General features: G+C 47.8%; 1 protein-coding gene and 2 long non-coding RNA genes across 6 annotated transcripts in view; 2 read left to right on the top strand and 1 right to left on the bottom strand.

Annotated features, from left to right (window-relative positions):
• LOC116582412 overlaps positions 1-19,374 on the top strand; it is a 33,757-nt gene extending 14,383 nt beyond the window's left edge. Inside the window, exons 3-4 of the long non-coding RNA XR_004282421.1 lie at positions 16,495-16,568; positions 19,057-19,374. This is a non-coding gene — a long non-coding RNA (uncharacterized LOC116582412). The remainder of the gene's footprint in view (positions 1-16,494; positions 16,569-19,056) is intronic.
• Positions 872-10,691, bottom strand: LOC116582411. 3 transcript variants are annotated; one of them, XR_004282420.1, is made up of 6 exons: positions 10,493-10,691; positions 7,574-8,072; positions 5,508-5,905; positions 4,634-4,790; positions 3,929-4,006; positions 872-2,546 (listed from the first exon to the last, which is right to left on the bottom strand). It is a non-coding gene; the product is annotated as an uncharacterized LOC116582411 (long non-coding RNA). The 3 variants fall into 3 exon arrangements; XR_004282419.1 differs by lacking the exon at positions 872-2,546 and having other exon boundaries at positions 3,908-4,006; positions 5,508-5,684; XR_004282418.1 differs by lacking the exon at positions 872-2,546 and having other exon boundaries at positions 3,908-4,006.
• TMSB4X (thymosin beta 4 X-linked) lies at positions 11,420-13,640 on the top strand. Of its 2 annotated transcripts, XM_032329760.1 has the most exons (3): positions 11,420-11,551; positions 12,654-12,767; positions 13,204-13,478. In XM_032329760.1, exons 2-3 carry the CDS (start codon positions 12,668-12,670, stop codon positions 13,236-13,238), a joined length of 135 nt encoding a protein of 44 aa, XP_032185651.1. In that variant the 5' UTR covers positions 11,420-11,551; positions 12,654-12,667; the 3' UTR covers positions 13,239-13,478. The 2 variants fall into 2 exon arrangements, with proteins under 2 accessions (XP_032185651.1, XP_032185652.1); XM_032329761.1 differs by lacking the exon at positions 11,420-11,551 and having other exon boundaries at positions 13,204-13,640.
• Positions 19,375-23,767: the final 4,393 nt, after the last annotated feature.

The raw sequence follows: 23,767 nt of genomic DNA on the forward strand, positions 1-23,767 counted from the left end.
TTTACTCTTTATTTTTAAATAGCCTTTATCTTCTAGAGCAGTTTTATGTTCACAGTAAAACTGAGCGGAAAGTACAGAGATTTCCCATATGCCCCTGCCTGCACATGTGCACAGCCTCCCCCATTATTTACACAATATATTTTTTTTAAGATTTTAGTTATTTATTTGACAGAGATCACAAGTAGGAAGAGAGGCAGGCAGGCAGAGGGTGGGGGGAAGCAGGCTCCCCGCTGAGCAGAGAGCCCCAATGCAGGGCTGGATCCCAGGACCCTGGGATCATGACCAGAGCCGAAAGCAGAGGCTTAACCCACTGAGCCACCCAGGCGCCCCATTATTTTTGAAATTATAGAAAAGATGAAGGTAAAACATAAATGGTATTTGAAATATTTTAAAATATATAAGTAATACATGCTTCCAGTAAAAATGCAAGTGGTAGAAGATTCTCCATTCCCCTTCCCCAGAGGTAACTTCTGTTAATAGTTCTTAAAATTCCGTTCTGGAAATTGTCTCTATAACCTCACTTTCATATTACATGGAGGTAGATCCTACAATATTTAGAGGGTTCCTTTTTTTCTACTTAGGAGTATACTTGAGGAGCGCCTGGCTGGCTCTGTTGGTGGAGAATGCGACTCTTGACCTCAGGGTCGTAGGTTTGAACCCCATGTTGGGTACAGAGATTTCGTAAAAAAACAAAAAAAATTTTTTAAGAAAAAAGTATACTTTAGCTATCCTTCCAGGACATCATGAATAAAGCTGCCTCAATCTTTTTCTCACGCTTTTTTTTAAGATTTTATTTAGAGAGAGAGACCGAGCAGGGGCAGGGGTAGCGGGGCTCTATCCCATGACCCAAGATCATGACCTAACCCAAAACCCCAAGATCACGACCTCAGCCAAAACCAAGAGTCAGATGCTCAACCAACTGAGCCACCCAGGCGCCCCTCAGTCATTTTGTAAGGGCTGCATAAATTTCTGTCGTGTATTTAACTCATCTAATTAACATACACTTAGGTTAATTCTAGTGTTTCCTGTTACCTACAATGGAGCTAACTATGGGGAAGCTGTGGGGAAAGCTATAGGGAAAAGCTACTGGGAAGTCATGGGGAAAAGATATCTGGGTGTGTACGAATATAAGACAAATCTTGGTGTATCTGTCCGAATACGGCCCTAGAAAACATTTCTAACAGTGGAACTGCTGGATCAAACTGGAAATGCTGTTTTGATTTTGAGAGTGGCTGGTACCCCTGAAAAATCTTGACCGGTTTACACTTCCAGCAAGGGCAAGCGAGCGCCACTCTCACTCTCCTTGCCCTGCCTTCTGCCCAACCTCAGCACTCACCCTTTTCGGTTTTGTCTGTCAGAAGGGGGCAGAAAGGGCCTGATTGTTTGATTTGCATCTGAAAGCCTGCTAACCAAGGGCCTTTCCCGCAGCAGAGAAGAGAGGCTTCGGGGCCAGACCAGAGGGGAGCTGGATGCCATCCCAGTTCAGGCACTTGCCCATAGTGATGGCCACGGCCTCAGTCTTCCCATCTGTAAAACAAGCATCCTGGGACGCCTGGATGGCCCAGTCGGTGAAGCGTCTGCCTTGGTTCTGGCGGTGATCTCAGGGTCTTGGGATCGAGCCCCGCATCAGGCTCTCTGCTCAGCGAGATACCCTGCTGCTCCCCGGGCTTGCCTGCGCACTCTCTCTCTCTGACAAGTAAATAAAATCCAAAACAATAATTATTAAATAAAAAAATAAAATAAAATAAGCATCCTAAGACCAAGACGTGGGGTGATGGAAAGGCTCCAACAAAGCAACAGAAATAGACAGCACGACAAAGCGTGTTTCCCATCAAAGCAAAACAAAAACCAGAAAACCGGATTCCTTCGTCCTTGCTGCCCCTGTTTGAGGGAGGAAAATGCAAATAAAATGCTGAAAGAGAAAACTGAAATGATCGCATCAAACAGTCCATGGGACTAGCGAGTGACCGGGGTCATGGAACATCTCGGAGTTTCTCTTCTGTAAGATGGGGTGTCCACTACACCCAGTCCCGTCACTCAGGGAATTAAAAAGCCCATGGGACAGTGCCCAGCTCCGGCAAGCACTCCGGATGACCTGTGTGGTTATTCCTAGCCATGGATCCCCCACCCCCAAGTGCTCAGCCCACGCCCCCCAGCAAGACCAGTGAAGTCCCCTCCATTCTGGATGATTCGCAGCACCTACTAAATGCTGGCCTGGTTGAAGGCCCTTGGGAGCCATAAACACCGCAGTAGGGGCACTGGTTGGAAGGGCAACCTCCAATCCAAGTGCCTTGTAAGTGGGGTTGGCGCTGACACGGGGTCCTTCGGTGCCGCAGACTCATGTGGGTTTGGGCGTGGAATTCACCGCCCCCAAGGCTACACGTAATCCCATCAGTACTGGGGGCTCTGGTCTCAATATTCGGATCTTCTCCAAATTCACCTGTTGCCAGCATATCCCCCACGGCGGGGATAGCAGGAGGCAGGCCTTGGAGAGGTGACTAGGTCAGGAGGGTAGAGCCTTCCTGAACGGGACCTCGCTTGTGCTCCTAGGAGAGAAATAAACATCTGTTGTTTGTAAGCCCACCCGCGTGTGCGGTTTCCCCGGGGCAGCCTGAATGAACGAGGACACGGCCACACCACCGAGGGGGCAGAGATGCGGGAAAGAGCGTGTCTCAAAAACAAAGAGCTTCACAGTGGAGAAACCAGGCAGGTAACACCACCCGGTGATCGAAGTGAACACCCCACCCCAGTAACGAGTCAGGCCAACACCGTGCGCGTCTGGATTCGAGAGGCCGAGAAGGTCACAGCCTCCCTCGCGTGGCATTCCTGCCAACATGGCCAAGCCCACATTAACCATCAGGAGACGTCGGACAGTCCTAAATCAAGGGGAATTCCACAGAACAGGTGGCCTGTCGTCTTCATGCCGTGGAAGAGCCAGAGAGGCTGGGGAAGCTCTAAATTAAGACACTAAAGGGACAGGAGGACTGAATGCCAGGCAGGCTCCTGGGCTGGGATCTGGACCAGAAGGAAAAGTTGTTATAAGGACATTATTGGGCTAACAGGCAAAAATTGAATAAGATTTGTAGATGAGATTGCAGGAGTGTAGCAATGGGAGGCTTCCTCCTCCTGATCGCCGGACTGTGGCTGTGGCGGAGAGGGTCTTGTTTTCTGGGAGATTGTAACTTGCTCTCAGGGTTTAGAAGATACATAGAATGATACAGCAAATGGGGCAAAAGATTAACAACTGATGAATCTGGCGGCAGGACGTATAGGAATTTTTCATTGTAGTTTTGCAACTTTTCTGTAAGTCACCTCATTATCATAAACAAGCAGGCACTGTCCAAGGGGCTCACCAGGAATAACAAAGACACTCCTACCACCAGGGAAATGGGAAGGGTTTAGACCAAGGGCAGTCGCATTCCTTCCAGAGGCAACGCAAAACCAGATCCAGCCTTCTAGCTCTAAAAGGCATTTGTGCCTGCTCAGCAGGGAGCCTGTTTCCTCCTCTCTCTCTGCCTGCTTCTCTGCCTACTTGTGATCTCTGTCAAATAAATAAAGAAAATCTTTAAAAATAAATAAATAAATAAGAGGCATTTGTGCAAACATCGCTGTAGAGTGCAAAATATGATATTCAAACATTAAAATACCTCCTTCTGGCCCAAACTAAAATTGTGCCCCAGTCTGTAAGTAGACAGATAAATAGGAAGATTTATGTCCAAATGTGTGCTTTTTCTTTGAGCCAAGGACTATGAGTAGTTTAAAGTGGGGGGGGGGGCCTGTATGTCGGGGAAGCCGTTTTCATGAATGAGTAAATTTAGATCTTTGGAAGCCAAGCATGCAGGTTCAAATCTGAGCAATGGATTCTTGGATGACAAAACTAACTAACAAAAAACCATGCACAACAAAACCCAGGCATGCTGCTGTTTACTTAGCCTCGGGAACACCTCCAGTACCAAGAATCATCCTTGGGCAGGTCACTTATCCTCTGTGGGCTGGGTTTCTTCCTCTGAAAAAAAAAAAAAAAAAAAAAAAAAATTCATACCAATACCAGGCCCTTTATCTGCACAAGACTGCTTTAAGGATAAAATGACACAAACGATAAAAAAGTGCATTGACAAAGTTCACAAACACCAGATAAATGTGACTTGTATTACGTAAGGCATTATTGGAGCCCAAGATGTAAGGTGGCACCTATAAGCTGGTCTTTTTTTTTTTTTTTTTTTCCCCAACTGTTGTCCCACTGACTGGTTTCTCTGAGCTGGTGCCTAAGCCCTTTGGAGTAAACCACTAGTATGGGGAATTAACGTTTCCAAAGCAAATATTCGGTGGTTTATCTGGTCCCTAGAAGGCCACCCCACCATCTCTTCCCATTCCCTCCCAGAAATTCTATTGGTGACTTTTTCTCATTTGAGAGACCACCCCACCTTCCCTTCAACAGACATCCAGGAGAGCTTTGCAGACAATCCGGGGGGGTCCATGAATTTGGAAAGGGAAAAGATTGTATCTTTTCATTCCCCTCAAAGAGCATTAACCTTTCCTTCAAGGACACCGGGCAGGCAACTCTCTAAGCGTGGGCTGCCCTAACAAAACTCCAAGCAAACAGCAGCTTAAACAACACACATGAATTTCTCACCATTCCGGAGGCTGGGAAGTCCAAGATCAAGGCACAGGTGCATTTGGTTCCTGATGAGAACCTGTTTCTTGCTTGACTTATGGGCAGCCGCCTTCCTTCAGGCAAACGTTCAGTCCATAACAGCAAGGAAGCTCGCTAGCATTAGCAGTTCCTGTGACTGTGTCAACAACAGACACCACAGATATTTTTATATCTGTTAACATTTTGCAGATATCTACACACTCCTCACTATTTTCAATTTATGCTGGATCTGAGACCGACTATCGGCTTGTGTTATTTAATGCACAAAGAAGCACGGAGATGACTCCATCACAGTGTTTAAAGCTCTTTTGGTAGCTCTTCGGGAATCTAATTGCTTTCATTTATTTTTTAAAAAAATTTACGCATTTACAGAATTCTGAGAAAGGGTCTCTGGGCTTCATCAGATTGGTGTGACAGAAAGAGTTAAGAACCGACTCTCCCTCGGCCCCCAACTCCCCTCCCATTTCCTCTGCACCAGACACAGGGGTGTGAGGAAATGGGGCTATGATTTCCTTTCCTTTCTTCTCTCTCTCTCTCTTTACACCCCCCCCTTTTTTTAAATCGAGGTAAAGTTCACATAACATGAAATTAACACTTTGAGAGCAAACAGTTCGGTGACTTTTCATACATCACAGTGTTGCCCAGCCCCCCTCCTTTGTCCAGTTCCCAGACATTTTCATCACCCTAAAATGAAACCTTGTATACCCGCCGGGCAGGCGCTCCCCTTGGCTCCCCCCTCCCCCTGCCCCCTCAGCCCTTGGCCACCTCCAGTCTCCTTCTCTCTCTATGGATTTGTCCATTCTGGATGTTCCACATAATTGGAATCCTACCATATGTGGTCTGTAGGACCTACCTGGCTTCTTTCACTCAGCATCTCTCCAGGTTCACCCATGTTGTAGCGTGCACAGACTTCGTTCCTTTTTATGGCGGAATACTGTCCCATCGGATGACGACACTACCTGTCATCTAGCCATTCATTCATCCATGGGCATTTGGCTCTTTCCATCTTTGGGCTATTGGATTGGTGTTGCTATGAACAAGAAGATGAATATTTGTTTGAATACGTGCTTTCGATTGAATCTGTTTGCTAAAGTGGGATTTAGCAACTTAACTGGACGGTCTGTCTGTGAATCTCCATTGTTCATGTCACCTTTCCAGTTCAGACAATCGAGTCCCGGCTGTAAATGCCACAGTTACAGCCTAGAACTCAAGCATCCTTTCCTGGTGTTTCATTTGCCCCGTGTTTGGCCTCTGCGCAGGAAAAAAAAAAAAAAAAAAAAAAAAAAGACATCCTCCTCTTCTTGTCTCGATACAAATTTTAACTGTAGAATTCCTCCCCAGGAAAGCTTCCGGAGAGTGAAGGAATCAGAGCTGGAGAAGTGGGCGGAGATGGCCATAAAGCCTTGCTCCTTTGTGGTCTTGGTACATGCAGGGGAGTTCTGATGCGCAAGGAAGCCTAGAGGGGTAGGCCTTCTTGGACAGGACAAAACCACCAGGCAGGAAGGAAGGGAAGAGAAGGTGCCCATACTTGGCACGGGGCCCTAGAAATGTGTGGCCATCAACAGCTTCAAGAACAACTAGGCTCAGCTGGGAGATTAGCAGAGGGCACAGAGGCTGAACCATCCTGTGCACACCTGCAGACCCATTCCCACTCGGGCAGCACAGGCAGGAAATACCAGAGAGGGCATTGCAGGCAGAGGAAGGGGCCTATGAGTAGACGGGCCCATTCCTGGGTCCTAGGAAAAGCTAGGGCACCGGGGGCACCCACAGAATGAGAATGAGAGGGGCTGGACTGGCTTCGTAACTGGTACGAAATGAAAGCGTGGGGCCCTTTGCTCAAAATTATTAACAATTTCAAGATGGCGACAGCTGAGCATGAAGCCGAGGGAAGGGTCTCTGTGAGTGTGAGGGCCTCATGCCACCACATAGGGCCCACGCCCTTGGAGCCAGCCCCGCAGAGGGGAGAGGGTCCGGGTCAGCCAAGGAGGTTGACCTTGGCCTATGTGATCAAATCTGGTGCCCACCTGTGCTTCGTTTTCCTTACACAAAGCCACCAGCCGCCTTCCGCTGATGGTGTGAGAGCTGCGTTCTATTGAGAAGGCACTGACGTCCCCAGAAGCAGCAGCATATTAAAACACCTGAACACTTACTACTTGCTAATGGTCATTCTGTTTCACGACAGGATAAAAAGTCTATCTCTTGTAACCCAGAGGACCATCAGGAATGTGTAATGCCTCCCCTTTTAGTGTGACTTGACCTGCCAATTTTTTGTGACCTCGTGTAATATGAATGACTGAATATTAATATTAATATTAAGGTAGAGAAAAGCTGTGTGAAACTGCCAGTGTTTCAAGATCAGATTACCTTCACTGCGAGGGCACTGGGTTCGGTCGGATGGGGCAGAGGGCAGACTGAATTTCTGTAATGAAATCATCTGAAAATTGAAGCAGGCTGCTTTTTAATGTATATGATATATGACTATGATATCTGTGTTTCAAAGTTTTAGTGATGGAGAAGTTGGATGGTTTATTGTGATGGGATATAACCTTCCCCTCGGTAGGCCTACACAACAAAATCTAAGGGCCTTATCTTGGGATTCTAGAACAGCGGAGTGTTTAACTGACGTGGCTTGTGATCTAGCCAATCTGAGTTCGAACCCTGCATCTGGCTTTTGCTGTGTGGTTGTGGGTAAATTATTTCATCTCCCCAGAACTCCCTCATCGGCAAAATGAGGAACATAAGAGTGCCTCTGTCGCAGGGCTGTGTAAGGGTTTGGGGAGATTAAACACGGAGAGCTCCCGTATATTATTATTATCGTTATTACTTTATTATTGAATCTGCCCCCTGCCTGCCTCTCCACATTATTTCCTGTCATTTTCTCTCATTCTGCCCAAGCCCCCGCCAAACTAAGCTACTCACTGCCCCCTGTGTATGCTGGAAGCTTCTCTGCTGGCTTTTTCCTGCCCTTGCTGTGCATAAACTGAGCAACCACTTGGAGGGGATGTTGTAGAGGCGAATTCAAGCCACGGGGAGGGAACTTGGTTGAGTGAGATCCCCCTTAAAGTTCCTCTTGGCTCTCAGAGTCCATCGGATGGACACAGTGAGCAGGAAAGCCAGCGGCACGGCAAGTTCGACATGACATGCTGGAGAGCTGCCTTTGGCTCCTCTAGGCTCCTCTCGGCTTCCCCTGCACTCATTGTAGCACACTAGCCCAGGGAGCCTTCTGTTACCATCACACTGAGCGCCGGTGGAGCTGCGGCAGGTGGGAGTCCCCGAAACACTCTAGGGTTGGGGACACAGGGCCCCAGGGGCGGGCAGAGGCTCCTGAGACTGGCAGGTGTGTTTGATGGCGCAAAGGCTGGCTTAGATTCTCGGAGCTTCAGGGTTTTCCAGAGTGCAATTCTGGTAGTCGTGCCCACTGCAGAGGGTGAGAATTGAAGTAGGTGTTATATACAGACAGCCTGCCCAATATCCCTTCCTGCGTGGGGGCAGGGGGCCTCGGGCTGTGTCTCTAAGGGGATTTACATGAACGGATAGAGATTGCGGGGTCACCGGGGATAGTGGGGCACAGGCAGGTAGGGCAGCTGGGAGGAGGCCCTGAAACTAAGACAAAGAGGCCTGGTCACTTTCTCCTGTTCCTTTCCTTCTTCTGGGCAGCGCTCTGCACTGAATTTAATAGCTTAAAAATAATAGGACTAATTTTCACATACCCAGACTTCCGTGGCTATTTCTCTAGCTTTGGAAATAGCTACACATGTGTCCCAGGCCTACCCTGGAAAGGCAAATAAAACAGGGTGTGCCCTGAGCCCTCTTCCTGGTGCCACCAGGCATGGGCTTTGGAGGAGGGCCACCGTCCAAGACATGCTCTCTTCTTGGCACATGGGTGGCCGGGGTCTACAAGCTGTGGAAGGCCGGGCCAGCGGCTGGTGGGTGCTTCACCCATCTTCTCCCCGAGAGCCCCGAGCTGGGAGTGCATCCTGCTCCCAGCTGCTTTCAACCTTGATCTTTTCACTCGGGATCGAAACCCCCATGGTGATCGTGCCCAGCACGCGCTAACCCACTTACAGCAGTAGCTTCGGGGAGGCGAGAGTTACCCCTGATGCGTGGGACGTTAATAGTGACAGCTTTGAACGATCTGGGGAAGGAAGCAAGGTGGCTGGAGCCACAGGGTCAGAGCTTGGCCCAGCTGGGTTCTGGGACCTTCCTCACTCGAGCAAGTCAGCTCAACGCAAGGCCATAGCTGTTCATTGAGTCGGTGCCCTCTCCCCAGTGCCATGGGAAACATAGCAGCCTGTCCCCTCACATGCTTCCTGATGGTTCTCGGGGGCAGACTTGGGGGACCGGGGGCACGGGGTGTGAAGACTTTTATGAACCCCTTAACACAAATAACAGAGAGTAGCTACCGGCTGAGTTATCACAAGGATGGATCTCTAAGCTCAGTTTCCCTATCTGTAAACTAATAAATCCTAATAAATCCTGTAAACTAACTAAATCCTCAAGCGGGGAGGGGAGCAGGGTGGGTGGACGCCGGAAGCAAACGTACAGCACCCCTGACTGGGTCTGACTCTGACAAGGCATCACCCCGTGGGGGTGAGTTTTTATGTGCCATGAAAATAACAAAAGATCTCATTTTTACTGGTACTTTTTAAGAGAAACGATGACTCTAAAAACCTCTAAAATTTGCAATCCTAAACACTAAATATTAATTTTTTTCCTCAAATTTTTATCCTAAATAACAATAATACAAAGCGCTCATAAGTGTCATGCACTGTCCTAAGCCTTTAGGGCTCCCCAGGAGCCTAGTGAGGTAGGGTCTTGCAATGGTCCCATTTTACAGATGAGAAAACTTGGGCCCAGAAAATTAATTCACATGGCCAGGGTCATACAACCCTTACAAATATTCCTTTAGTTTGCGTTCCCCGTCATCTGCCTCTTCCTCCCTGCCGGCTTCCTCTAGGTCGCTGACTAGGGCCAAGGCAGGCCCAGTCTGGAAGACTCCCTTCTTTTTAACAAGTGGCCGCCTTTTTCTTTCTGTCACTAAACACAACAGGAGGCTGCTTGGTATGGGACTAGAAAAATTCTCCAGGCATTTCCAAATTTCCACTCCTCTGTCTCTTCTGGAAATACAGCTCTGTAAGGCCCAAGTCTTTCTGAGGAAAGGACCTTGGGTTGGTAGTGGCCTTCCCTTGTATCCAGAGACACCAGGGGAGGAAAGAAGTGATTTTTGACAGCAGCTGAGTGAGGCAACATGGAATCTGGAACCTACAGAGATAGTGTTTCGTGCAGCTGCTTGCTGCCACGGGCCAAGAATTCATGCTGCGTGATCTCTAATGGGCTTCCACAGTGAGGGGGACTCTCAGGCCAGTCATTCAGGGTAGGGTCAGGGGGGGAGGTGTAACCAAAGAGGTGACATCCTGTTTGGAGAGCAGAATGGCGGCCACCCACCAGAGCATGAACTGGGGAGCCAGACAGTCACCTGCCCCTGGCCCCCCTCCTGCCTCCCCCCACAACCAAGAAGGAAGTCAAGTGGATAAAGAAATGGGGAAGTCTGAGCTGAGCTGCTCAGTAGTGGCTTTTGAGGGTCTATAGAACACTTGACTTTAATCCCCAGGGGACAAAAGCCTCGGCCATAAACATGATCCGCAAGGGGTTTTCTGGAAACATTTCTTCAAGGTTGCTGAAAGGGATAAGTCTTGCGCCTACTGCTTTGGGTCTTAAAATAATCTCAAGTAGGTCTTTTCTAACCCGCGGCTCTTTTTGCTTTCACGTGCCATTTGCGGGCCCAGGGCACGGTACTGGAGACTGATTTCGGCCGGCAAGGGGGTCACTGGTACTCACAGGCAAGGTGCCATTTTGAAAATTGCTCTTCTCTATCGAAATCTCCTGTATTTCCGGATGTAACTTAGAAGTGCACTTCAAAAACATCTTGTGCTGCAAAGGCTCTCTTCAAGACAGTGAGATGGTTAAATTTAATCTTTCGATTTCAGAGATGCTGGTATTGCAGTCTTTGGCACTGGACACGAGCCTCCTTAGCAATCGCTTTTATATTTAGCAAAATAAGGAACAGGATAGTAAAAACTTCCTTATTGTTAGGCAGTAAGTCAATAGCAGAGCTTGAGCGTGACTTACTTTTCTAAGCGGGGAGGCGTCGTACGCTATAAAATGCAGGTAGATGAACCTCCAACCAGCAAATACTCCGGTTATTTGATTCGGGTGCTCGCTTAAAAAAAATTACAGCGATCAAAAAAATACGCCTGTTACAGTGAGGCAGCTTTTGGGAAAAGAATCACTTAAGGGTGCTTTACCTCCCACCCAATTTCAGGAGAAGCCGGTTGAGGAGACAAAGAGGGCGGGGTGGGGCGAAGGCCCACGGCCCGCTCGAAAGCTGAGTCACAGGAATCGCACCCCTGCAGTGGGCGAGGCCCTCCAGCGCGGCTACCGCGCCCTCGCCCGGGGATGTCCGCACCAGACAAAGCCGGCTTCGCAGTGAGGGAATGCCTGTCCCCCTAGGTACCGGCCAAACCCTCAGTTACCCTGCCCCGTCCCCAAGAGCAGGTTTGCGCGGCTGTTGCAAAAATCCATTATGATAAAATAGACAGGAGGCGGGGGAAACGCATGATGCAGGAAGCGCTGGGGGGAGGGGGCTTTGGCTCCTTTTAATTTTCCGCCATCGTGGCGGTTAGGGTGCACCGGTGCACGCCGGGCGGGGGTCCCCCAAACGCCAGGCCGGCCCCCGGACCGGGCGGAAATCAGGCGCGAAGGAGTTAAGCGGGCCCGCGGGTGACGTCATTCATTTACATACGAGCGCGCATAAAGCAGCGCGCGGCGCGCCCCGCCCGGCATTCGGCGGCGGCTCCTGAGCAGACCGGTCTTCTCTCGCTCGCGCACCTCGCTCCGGTGAGCCCCGGGGTCCCTGCCTGCTGCCCTCGGTCCCTTCGCGCCAGGCGCCCGCCCTCGCCCCTCGGCGCCCGTCTCCCTGCGGAGGCGTCCCTACAGCCCAGCCCAGGGGTCCTCCCGGGAAGCCTGCCTTGGGGCCTAGGGAATGCCAGGCCCTTCCAGATGCTGGGGTACGGGGTCGAGAACTTGGTGGTCTAAAGACCACCCCCCCAAACCGGGCGTTTGGCCGTGCAGCTCCGAGGGAGCATTTTTCTTTTCCTACCCACCGCCCCCCCCACACCCCACCTCGGGCATTCTGCACTGCCTCTTAGCGGGTGATGAAGCTGGAACAGAAAAATCCTTTGTTCTGACGCCCACCTACCCGAGCCGGGAGCTTTGACAATTAACGTTTTTACTGTAGTCTGTGATGGCTTCTTGCAGTCCCGTCTGTCCAGATTTAGGGTGGCTGGGCCATAATGGGGAGGACGGACATCCAACCCTTCTTGCAGGGGAATGGGTGCTGGGGTTGCCGAATTGCCCGTAAACGCAGATGAGGACTGGTTTTCGGGGTGTGGGGCCGCTTTGTGGGCGGCCGGCTGCATTGTTGAGCGCGAGCTAGGCGGCGGTAGGGCGGTGGTCGGGGTGCCGGCTGCTGCTGCCGCCTTTGTGAGCAGAGGAGAAAAGCAGCACGGGCCCGCATCTCTGGGGGAGACCCATGTAAAACGGAAGCATTGTGCAGCCTCGGCTTCATTTTAAGAATTTCTACTCGATCCCACCCCCCACCCCTACCCCACTTGACATGGTTTCACTCTTTTAGCCAGATTTCAATTTTCGGACATTGTAACTGACACCCACGGTAGTCAGTCTCCTTATTCCGGAAGATTTTCCTCCTAATGAGAGGGCGATCTTCCCAGTTTGTTCCCCCGCATTTGGAAATAATGAAGAGGGGTTCTTTTTTTGTGTGTAGCAAGAGGACGAGCTGCAGCCTTCCATGAAAGCGGAAGGAGGGAGAGGTGGGGTTTCAGGCGGGGGATGCGAGGGCAAAAGCGCATTTCTGAGCCGGGGGAGACAAGGGTGGATCGCTCGCTCGATCTCAACCTCTCTCTTGGCTTTGTATATGCAGCTTCCTCTGCAACCATGTCTGACAAACCCGATATGGCTGAGATTGAGAAATTCGATAAGTCGAAATTGAAGAAGACAGAAACACAAGAGAAAAATCCACTGCCTTCAAAAGAAAGTAAGCCCCCCCGCCCCGGAGAAAAATGTTGGGCGGGAGGGAGGAGGGGAGGGGCTGGGAGCAGGACCGCGACTGGGAAGGGGGGGAGGGGTTGGGGAACCAGGGAGTGCGGGGGAGGAGCTGACAGTTTTTATAAATGTGGTCTGGAAAGGTTAATTAAGAATTTTTTGCAGCCAACAAACGATAGGGCTTTAATAATTTAATAATGATGGGATGTTGGTATACTATATTAATATGCACTATTATACCATTTTATCTGTTAAATGGTTTTTTAATGGTCCTATTATACGATGGGATGACTTGATACTTGGACTTTTATGATACGGGAAGAGAACTAAACGAAAAGTACGATAATCTTACGCTTCAACACTAGGCTGTACTGAGTCTGCCTAATGTGCTCCCTCCATCTTTCTTTTCTTTTTTTTCCCTGTCCCAGCGATTGAACAGGAGAAGCAAGCGGGCGAATCGTAATGAGGCGGGCGCCGCCGATATGCACTGTACATTCCACAAGCATTGCCTTCTTATTTTACTTCTTTTAGCTGTTTAACTTTGTAAGATGCAAAGAGGTTGGATCAAGTTTAAATGACTGTGCTGCCCCTTTTCACATCAAAGAATGGAGAACTACTGACCACGAAGGCACCTGCCTCTCCCATCTGCCTGTCTGGCTGGCAGGGAAGGAAAAGAACTTGCATGTTGGTGAAGGAAGAAGCTGGGTGGGACGACAGGAAGTGTAGAGGAAAAATCAAGCTGGTCCAAGATGGCCTGCAGGCTGTAAAACGCAGTGTAATCAGAGTGCCATTTTTTTGTTCAAATGATTTTAATTATTGGAATGCACAATTTTTTTAATATGCAATAAAAAGTTTTAAAACCTGATTGGTTGTGACTGTTTGGTGTCTGGAAGGAGCGGCCTAGTCGTACATGAATACCTCATGGGTACTAAGGTGATTGGAAGGCAAATTTTTTTAGGCTACTTGAATTCCTAGTAGGAGTTGGAGGAAAACATTTGCAGTTCTTGCATTTCATAGGGTTTGCTAAGCCAACAAAATTGCATCTGATCGGGAAAAAGAAAGTACTGGTAATTCACAACAGCGTGTTTCAAGTGTCAAACCAAAGTTGGTTATGTAGCCGGTTATCAGCATTGACACAATTAGGATTTAAGCAGTTTGTCATAAGGGAAAAAATATTTTTAACAGCTGCTTTGTAGAATTCAAGACGTGTTTCCTGGCCTAAGGGCTGGTTCCAACATGCAAAATTGCGTTCATAAGGGGATCTGTGCACTTAAGATTAATGAATATAATTTTAAAATTACGGAGTCTTCAATTTGGATGATGAGAACAATCTTTGGATTTAGAGGACATTAGGACAAGGATGAAATTTGTGTTAAGTTTAAATTCCCTGGAATTTTCATTGGTAAATCTTGAGGCTTTGTTGTTGAGGCTTTGAACTTCTCAGTTACTTGTTCTAAGTGGTCGGCAAAAGCCAAGCCCTTCTTCCGGGACATTATGCACAGAGGGGAATGAAGTATCAGCTTTCCAAAGGAAAAGAGGTCATTCAACATCCCTCATAGATGTACTATAAGAAAGGATGCAAGTATATTTTTTTTAAAAAGTGTATCCGTTTCCTCCCAATTTAAGGATGACTGTTCACCCAGTATCTCAGCAAATGTCCAGGAGGTCAAATGCTGCCCCGTCCCCCCACCCCAAGACTGAAGAAGAGGCCCTTGTGGAGGGCAAATTGTTGATTGGTATTAAACTGCTTGAATTCATTTCCTTTGCTCAACACTTATTTTGAGAAATGCACAGGAAACCATTTACCTGTGGTTTAGCCAAGCAACCAGACTGTCAGCTCGAGGCAGATCTGCAGTGTTAGGGAAGGGCTGTGTGCGCCCCGCGGCTGCAAGCCTGGAAACCCAGAGGTGAGTAAGGAGCCTGCAGGCCCGGGAGGCTTCTGAAGAAGGAACCGGCCCTCCAACCCTGCTTTTTTCTTTTCCCTCCTGCAAGAAAGGGTGTGGGCAAAGTGAAAATGCCTGAGGCACAAAGGGAAACCTAGCCCACATGGGGTTTTGCTGTGTACATTTTTCAGACGCGGCAGAGATGAAATCAGATTTAAGAAATTAACCCCAGCGTTCTCCAGTTTTAAAAAAATGAGCATTAAGGGGGAAAGGGATGATTAATGAAATGAGGGAGAAGACCTTTCTGTGCTGAGAGGGCAAAGCTAGATACACAGGGGGGTCCGGCGGGTGGGGGGGGGGCGGGGCGGGGGACAAAAAGGAGAAAGTAAAATGAAAAATCTGGTAATGATTTAGTTTGGACTGCATGGTGTGTGGGATGGGGAAATGCAGAAGCTTCGGGGCATATTACCCCTGTGCCCTTAAGTGCTGAACAGGGCCATGGGGTGGGGGTGGGGGGCAGTAACTGGGAGGGAGGGGTCACTTTATTTATTTTTTTTTTTTAAGATTTTATGAGTGCATTCTTTTTTCTTCCCAAGAGAGGATCTTCTCAGAAGGGCCTGGGGTACTTAGGAATCCGTACGGGAATTGATACTATTAGGAGCTTGGGGTGGACAGTCTTCTTCGCAGACTCCAAGGTGGGGGGCGGCTCAGTGGACCGGGGGACTGCTCAAGTTGAAGGAGACCCCAGCCTTCGCATCTTTGACCCTCTCCCCTCCCCCAGGAGGAAGCAGGCCAAGGTTGCTTATGTAAGAGCAGAGGGTCACACAGTCCTGTGTAGGGCTTCCGCAAATTTTGAATGGATCAGGCCGAATCAAGCAAAAATAGAGGAAGTGAAAAAGGCTCACCAGAGGACTCTTGGGACAGAGAGTCATTCATTTCCAAACCTCGCACATTCCTCAACCATCACCACCAGGTTGCTTGGTCTTACAATGCATGGAATTTTAAAGCTACGTAATTCTTTCCGGAGCACAACACCGCTTTGGGGTGTCTACGCTGACTGTGTTGAGCGGGTGGGGGCTGGCGGGGAGGCCGGCAGAGTCTGAGAGCAGAGTCCCCCCTTCTGAACGGGGCCTCTTCCGGCCCGACCACCCCGCATCCTCCCCACGCCTTTCTGAGTAAGGCATTGTCTCTTTCGAATGCACTAGGAAGATCTATTTATTTCCCTGAAGAAGCGTCTAACTGCTCGAGGCACAAAATTAAAATAATTTTCTACCCTCTCTAAACGTATGGGGCCAGTTTTGTGCTTACTAAAAAGAACAAGAAATTTTGCAAACAACGTTTTGGCAAAAAACCAAAAAACAAAAGCAAAAACAAAACCTCACACCCTTTCTTAGTTTAAGATTGTAAATTGAAAATATTATTTCATAACGTTGCAAGCCCTTAGTTCTCGATTTACCGTCATAGCCTTCACTGTTCTAGCAAGAGAATAAGAAAAAACCCCTCCCTGCGCCCGGTATCTCTCTGTTTTAATAGGACCTTACAGTGCAGTCTAAGAGAATTAAACACAGCAATTTGACGTTCAACCGTATTTGTCATGAGAAGAGGCTATATTACAAATTTAAGACAGATGTGCAATGAAGTAACCTAAGAAAATGTTTCTAAGACTTACATTTACCTGGCTTATTTTCTCCCTGGATCCTTGTAGCTAACCTCTTAGCTGTCTAGCCAGACAGTTGTGTTAGGACTGTTCCCACCCTCGGCTTCTGAGACCTCTGCGGGCAGGATATGCGTGTATCCACCATTCCAACTCTGGTGCTCTTCTTTTATGTCCAACAGGGCCTTGCCTGGGAGCAGGAACATCTCAGGGCTTCAGTATACGCTCTTTTCCTCTTAACGGATGGAGAGTTCAGGTAACATGATTGTTTTGGGGTACCTTTGAATATGCAAGTGTCATATTAAATAGCCCAATTTTAAATATATATATTTATATATATATAATTTTATTTATAATATTTATATGTGTTATTTATATATTATATACTATTTATAATATTTATATATATGTAAACTTACTTTGAAGTGGTGTTTTAATCATTTCACAGATAACAGTAATCATTGCCACTGGTAATTAAGCAAATGGTTGTCAGTAGCCAATGGCCAAAGAAAGCCATAACCTAGAAGCAGTCATACCAAATTCCATGGAACGTTCTTCCTTCTTCTGTGACAGTCTCAGACAAGAATGGCCAGCCAAGCACATTGGCATTGATTCTGTATATTAAGCCTCATTACGCTTCTGCTTGGCCTCATATATATATATATATTTAATATTTTTTAATCAAGAAGATTACACAGGGACATTTTCCTCAAACTTACCGTTAATCCTCACCTAAATGTGATGCAAAGAAATTCACAGATAATGTGGAATCTCCACTTGCGAAACCAAAGGCTTGTTTAACAAATGTCCTTAAAGAGTTTGGAGTGCGAATTTGCCACTGTCCCCGGCTGAGCTGATTTGAATCGACACGTACAGCTGACCATGTGCTATTAAGCCGGAGCCGTGGTCATTAGTTGACCCCCTGACATGTATTGAATGTCATGAGTAAAATGCAGTCCCTGCCCTCGCGTGTGTTCCCTTGGCTAAAGGTGTCCTTTTCTAAATCTGAGTAGAAAATGCTAAGAAATTATTCCTTTTCATTTTTAGGGTGAATGATGAACATAAGAGCTTTGAGGGTTTCGTCATATGAAAAAATACATGTTTTTTTTAAGTGAACTCTATGCCCAGTCTGGGGCTTGAACTCAGGACCTTGAGCTCAAGGGTTGCAGTCTGCACCCACTGAGCCAGCAGAGCACCCCTAGGGTTTGAGTTTTCAAATATGTATTCAAATCTATTCTTTGGGGGCACCTGGGTGGCACAGATGGTTAAACCTCTCCGGCTGGACCTCCGCTGATCAGGGTAGTGAGCCTCACGTAAGGCTCTGCGTTCATCAGGGAATCTGCTAGAGGTTCTCTCTCACCCTCTCTCTCTGCACCCTCCCCCCAAGTAAATAAATAAATCATAAAAAAAAACCCAAAACTATGCTTTACCGTGACCTTTTCCCCCAAATTTATCTATAATGATTGCATTGAAAACCCCCCCAAAAGCTCAATGGTGAGTGAAATTTGATGGAAATCAATTGATTCTTTGCACCACAATCAAATATTTTATCAGCGTAGAGAGATTGGGCATAGTAACTCCAGCCTGTTAACCTTTTTGTTTCATTTTCTTAAAATAATCCTTACATCCAACGTGGGGCTTATCTCCCACCCCTGAGATCAAGCCTGCTGGTGACGGGCTCTACTGGCTGAGCCGGCCAGCTGCGTGTTACCTTTTGATAATCCCTTATGAGGGATGCCCAAGATTCATAAATGGACCGAATGGATATCATTTTAAAATCTTTTTCTAGGGGTGCCTGGGTGTCTGAGTGGGTTAAAGCTTCTGCTGCAGGCTCAGGTCATGATCTCGGGGTCCTGGGATCGAGCCCCGCATCGGGCTCTCTGCTCAGCAGGGAGCCTGCTTCCTCCTCTCTCTCTGCCTGCCTCTCTGCCTACTTGTGATCTCTGTCTGTCAAATAAATAAATAAAATCTTTAAAAAAAAAATATTTTTCTAGGATTGTATGACATAGATGCCGAATTTCTAGAGAAGAACTTCTTCTTGCTAAATCCTGACCCTTTTGTCAGCCTTCTTTCTCCGGTTCAACTATAAGATAGTTGGGGACAGAAACAGTCACTTGAATTTTGCAATCGCCACCCGCCCCCGAGAAAGTAGCAAAATGATGACCACATCAGGATATCAATAAGGATAGTGCTTCTCTGACCCATGGCTGGGTCACATTAGTTTAGTGGGTTTCCATGGCTTTCAACAGAGAGGCCCAAGTTCTGTTCATGATCTATACAAAGCATTGGAGCTATTCCTGTCACATTGTTGTCAAACCACAGGAAATTAGGCCTTTCCTCATTACCACACAGAGTTCTGCAAGTGGCTGATACCCTTGGGCCACACAGAGACTTCTTGATAGTATTTTCCCCATCTAGAAACCAAAATAGTTCAGAAGAACTATTTCAGAAGAATCTTGGGGGCTATTGAGTTATTTCAATCTAAAGTAATGGCTTGCAAAAAAAAAAAATATAATAAAGTAATGACTTGCGTGAAGGGTGGAAAGAATCATCCTTTGTTTATTCAACAAACATTTATTGAGCACCTCCTGGGTGCCCAGCCCTTATCTAGTTGCTGGGAACAGAGATGAATCAGACCCCGACCTCATGGGAGAGGCAGGCCCCGGGTGAGCTACACTTGGAGGCTTGTATCTGTTCATTTGTCCAACAGTTATTCCCTAAACTTCTTTTTTTTTTTTTGCCAGGTGATACAGTAGGCTGAGAGAGAAATTGGAACTAGATAAAGGGCCACTATGCCTGGCTGAGAGGCTTGAAAATTACCCTCCAGGGAAGGAAGATTCTAGAAGTAAAACCGCTTGGCCCACAGGAGATCACATGGGGACCCTTTCTGCGCAGAAACAGAGCCATATGCGGGGAAGACCAAAGAAGAAGCTGTCCGTACTTGTTATCCAAAAAGCCGATTATCGGAGTGACATTAACCGAGTATGGGAAGGTAACAAATCATACTTATAGTGTTACTCCTTCGTCTACATTTTAATAAAACCGGCTGGGCCACCTCCATGTGGTAAGTACTCTTCCTGCTCATTTGCTACCAAGTTTCGTACTGGTATGGCCAGGTTCGTGTGTTTGAAATGGTTACAATGACATGTTTTTGGTGGGATGGCCGACACCTGCATGGTCCCATAGTAGGGTCTGCGCATTCAAAGCTGGTCTTCAATCGTGTTTTGGTTTCCTGAGGCTGTTGTAACCGATGACCACAAACCTGGTGGCTTCAAACAAAAGAATCTCGTTACCTCTCAGGTCCACAGGTGAGAAGTCCAACATCAAGGGGTATCTGGAAAGACACCTTTTCCATGGCGGGCCTGGGTGGCTCGGTCTGTGGTGCTTGAGGCTCTCGATCCTGGGGCTGTATGTTCGGGCCCCATGCTGGGCGTAGAGATGACTTGAAAATAACATCTTAAAAAAAGAAAATTCCTTTTTCTTATAAATTCTCATTCCCAAGTTGTAGGGATTCGATGTGGGCAGAATTTATTGGAGGGGCTACCATTTGACCCACTAGGAATCGTGACCAATAGGACCCCTGGTAGGGGCATTGCCCTGTGATGCTTGGAGGGGTAAGGTGGCAAGCTGCACTGTGGGCAGGGACCTTTTAATGAACTACTGGGTTTGTGGGAGGAGAGAGGATAGTGGCAGGTTTTTCGTGTAATTGAAGAGTTAGTTACTCCATGCTCTGAGGATTGATATGGAAAACTTCCAGGAGCTGCGAATGAGTAGAAACAGAGGGGCATAGGCTAGAAGGAACATCAAAGGTTTGGGAATCACTTGTATGTTGACTGTGATTACAGAGGTGAGTACCACAGGTGGTCACGGAGGAAAACAATTGGGCTGGTATGGTAATTTGAAATGTCTTCAAGGGGAGTGAAAAAATGCCATTGGGGAAAATAAAGAATATAATAGAAGTAGTTGGAGAGGCCAGTCCTGAAAATTAAAAAGGAAATAACCAAGTTAAAAGAATAGAAACTGGATTATTTGAAGAAAGGATTGTAATGTATAATCCCAACCTTGTCATTTCACAAACAGTTGTTGACTTTGAGCTAAGATGATGACAGCACCGTGAGTTCATATAAGCCAACAGAAATTCTCGAAACCATACATAGATGCTGAAGGTAGTCCTCTAAGCTTCCACTGACTCTCTTTGAAAGCTCTGGGTTCTAACAGGCACAAACACGTATAGGCAAGAACAGATGCTCCCACAACTAATGCTGAGAACCTTCATCCAATCAACACTGCTTTTCTGGAATAGGGTCATTAAGTTTCCTAACGGGAGAGGTGGTTACCCAAGAGTAAATTTCTTCAGGTCCTCAACCCACACTTCAAAGAATGAATTCTTCAGATTAGAAAGAGGTGAGGTCAATCGACTCTAAATCAGACCTCGAGACCCATGCATCTGCCTTGTGCATCTGCCTTACACCCGGCACTCACTCTTGACCATATTCCTTTGAAACAGCGTTGATGGATCTTCCCCTCCCCGCCCCCTCCTGCTAGCTGACGCCTGTGCGTGTTGGCGTCCATGTATGTTCAGAATTTCTTACACACTGGGCTTGACCACGGCCCTCCTGCCGCCAGGCTTTCTGCCACAGGTGTTCCCAGTTAGGGCCGCAGGAGGCTGGGAGGGCCATTCGAGCGTTGGGTCACCGGACCAGGTGAACAAAGCCCGGGAGGGGCGGGGGCTGTAGCTAAGGCCTGCGGGCCGCAGGGGACGGCTCCCAGGCCGACAGTGGGCTCCCGGACCCTCGCACTGCCCCAGTTGGGTCACCCCTCAGAGTGCAATTTTCAAACCACACGCTGTGTCCTCTTACGGTTCTAGGCAATCAATTTAGCTGATGCTTTCCAGCGTTCAAGACAAATACAAAACAAAACAAACAAACAAACAAAAAGCCAACAAGGTAAAACAGATGGCTGAGGAGAAACAGAACAGGAATGACCGGCCTCTCCTGCAGGGTAAAGGTAGGTGTTGTCTGAGCAAACTTCTGTTTCAGTTATCCGTGTAGGAGAATGTGTGTTTGTGTGTGTGTTTTGTGTACTGGCCTGTGATGTAAACTGTTTTTTCAGCGTGAGTTAGAGTCACACTTACCAAGACAACCATTCCCGACCTCCTGATCTCTGATGGCCTCATTCCCTTTCCTTTCTCCATATCCCTTGCCCTCCTCGTCAGTCACTTTTCGTCCATTTTGAACCCATTCCTAAATCCCCTCCACGAGCCTGTGTACCATTCCTTCACCCAGGCTCCCAAGGGTTAACGAATAAAATGATACTCTTTTCTCCGTGGTTACCACTCAACTTGCTACCTGTCTCTGCTCAGCTTCCTTTTCGCTATGCAACCTTGTCCACACTTCCTAACTTTTCTGAGCTTTGCTTTTTCTCCTCTGCAAAGTAGGAGAGGGGATGGTCTAACCCGCAGGCTTGCTGGGAGGGCTGGAAGCAACAGGTGCACCTCGCCCACGCTTGGTGCTCAGCAGGTGGCCCTTGTATAATCCGCACATTCTTCCCCCCCTACCCCCCACCATAGGATAAGGATCAGGATGGGGAAATTTACAAGGACTCTGGTATTATCTGCTACAAAGTTCTACTTAGATTTTGCTGGTGGTTTATTTCTTGTCTTTTACAGCAGTTTTCTTCCTTCTCCCTGGGGGATCCAGTCAGGCTAGCCATCACAGTTATTTGTCAAATCACCGTAATCTGCAAAAAGCCTCCTGTTGCGCTTTGTCTCTCTAAACCTTCACATTTTTGAAGGATCCAGGCCCGCTGGTTTGGAGAATTTCTCTCCACTTGGGTTTGCCTGATGTTTTTTCACAGCTGGGATCTGATGGTTTGGGGTAGGACCCCCCCTGTCAGGGACCTTGTGTCCTTGCTGCCTCAGAAGAGGCACGTGATGTCAGCTTGTCCCATTTATTGGCAATGAGGGTGATGGCTTGTCCACACCATTGCCACCAGGATTCTGCGCTGTCAAACCATCTTTTCCCCGTTGTAATTAGTAAGTAACCTGCGGCGAGACGCTTTGAGGATTCTTGCCTGAATCGATGATTTCTATGATGTCAACAAAAGGGAACTTCCAACTCTATAGATTCCTTCTAATGTGACTTCTCATATTCGTGTCCTCCCTTCTGTGCATACACCGATAAATGCAATTCCAAAATTTCCATTCTAACAACATGAAAAATCAAAGCAGCTCATACATGTAGGCCTGTGGGCTTGTTCTGCCTGACTCGTCTCTCAACATTAGAGAGGTACCATGTTGTAAGGAAGATTTCCATGGGCCCTTTCAAGATATGGCTGATGCCGGCAGGCCTGTGCTGTCATTCCATCTGTAAGAGTCCGCTCTGGGTTTGCCTGCGACCAACATTCTCTCTCTCTCTCTCTTTGCTAAGATTTTATTTACTTCTTTGTCAGAGAGAGTGAGAGCAGAGGGAGAAGCAGGCTCCCCGCTGAGCAGAGAGCCCGATGCGGGGCTGGGTATCAGGACTCCGGGATCATGACCTGAGCCAAAGGCAGAGGCTTAACCGACTGAGCCACCCAGGGGGTCCCTTTTTAAAATTTTTTAAAAAGATTTCATTTATGGGCGCCTGGGTGGCTCAGTGGGTTAAGCCGCTGCCTTCAGCTCAGGTCATGATCTCAGGGTCCTGGGATCGAGTCCCGCATCGGGTTCTCTGCTCAGCAGGGAGCCTGCTTCCCTCTCTCTCTGCCTGCCTTTCCGTCTACTTGTGATTTCTCTCTGTCAAATAAATAAATAAAATCTTTAAAAAAAAAAAAAAGATTTCATTTATTTATGTCACATTCACATGAGACATGGCTGTGATTTTAAAAAGGGATACAACTGCGTATGTGTAAGTCACTTCCATTCAGTTCAAATCCGATCTTTAATGTTAACTTGGATCATCTAAAAAATATGACTCCTGATCTGGCCGAGAAAGGGCCAGTTGGTAGTTCTGTGAGGCGGCTGCCGAGGCTGGAGGGGTGGTGGGAGCAGATCCTTCTCAGGTTCCTGATAGACAATGGAGTGTGCGTTATAAAGGATGTGCGTTATAAAGGACAGCAGAGCCCAGCTGGAATAATCCGCAGGGCCCTCTGCATCCGCATCACCTAAGAAGCCTTCTGCTCCTTCTCTGAGAACGGAGAAGCAGCTTCAGATTTGCGAGTTTGACTTTGGGGGTCAAGTGCCCGTGTTTCTGCAGACCTTAAGCAAATGTCACCTGCCCTGCTGGTCAAAACACACCTTCCCAACAGCAGCGAGAGAGGAATAAACCGTAGGAGAGCTTCAAGGATGTCTGGTTCTCTCTGCATTATCTCCTTGGGAAGAATGTCTCCACCCCAAGATGGCTGTTTGCTTCTCCGCATGCTGTCCTATCCTATCTTGAGTCTTGAGATCAGCGCTCAAAGCCTGCATACTTGAACAAT

The sequence above is a fragment of the Mustela erminea genome, chromosome X, assembly GCF_009829155.1.
Source record: "Mustela erminea isolate mMusErm1 chromosome X, mMusErm1.Pri, whole genome shotgun sequence".
NCBI lineage: Eukaryota > Metazoa > Chordata > Mammalia > Carnivora > Mustelidae > Mustela > Mustela erminea.

What these genes read in the sequence shown, in the direction of transcription:
- TMSB4X (XM_032329760.1), top strand. Translation starts at nt 12,668, where the DNA reads ATGTCTGACAAACCCGATATGGCTGAGATTGAGAAATTCGATAAGTCG. An exon ending in TCCACTGCCTTCAAAAGAAA is followed by an intron (nt 12,768 to 13,203) that starts GTAAGCCCCCCC and finishes TCCCTGTCCCAG; the next exon opens with CGATTGAACAGGAGAAGCAA.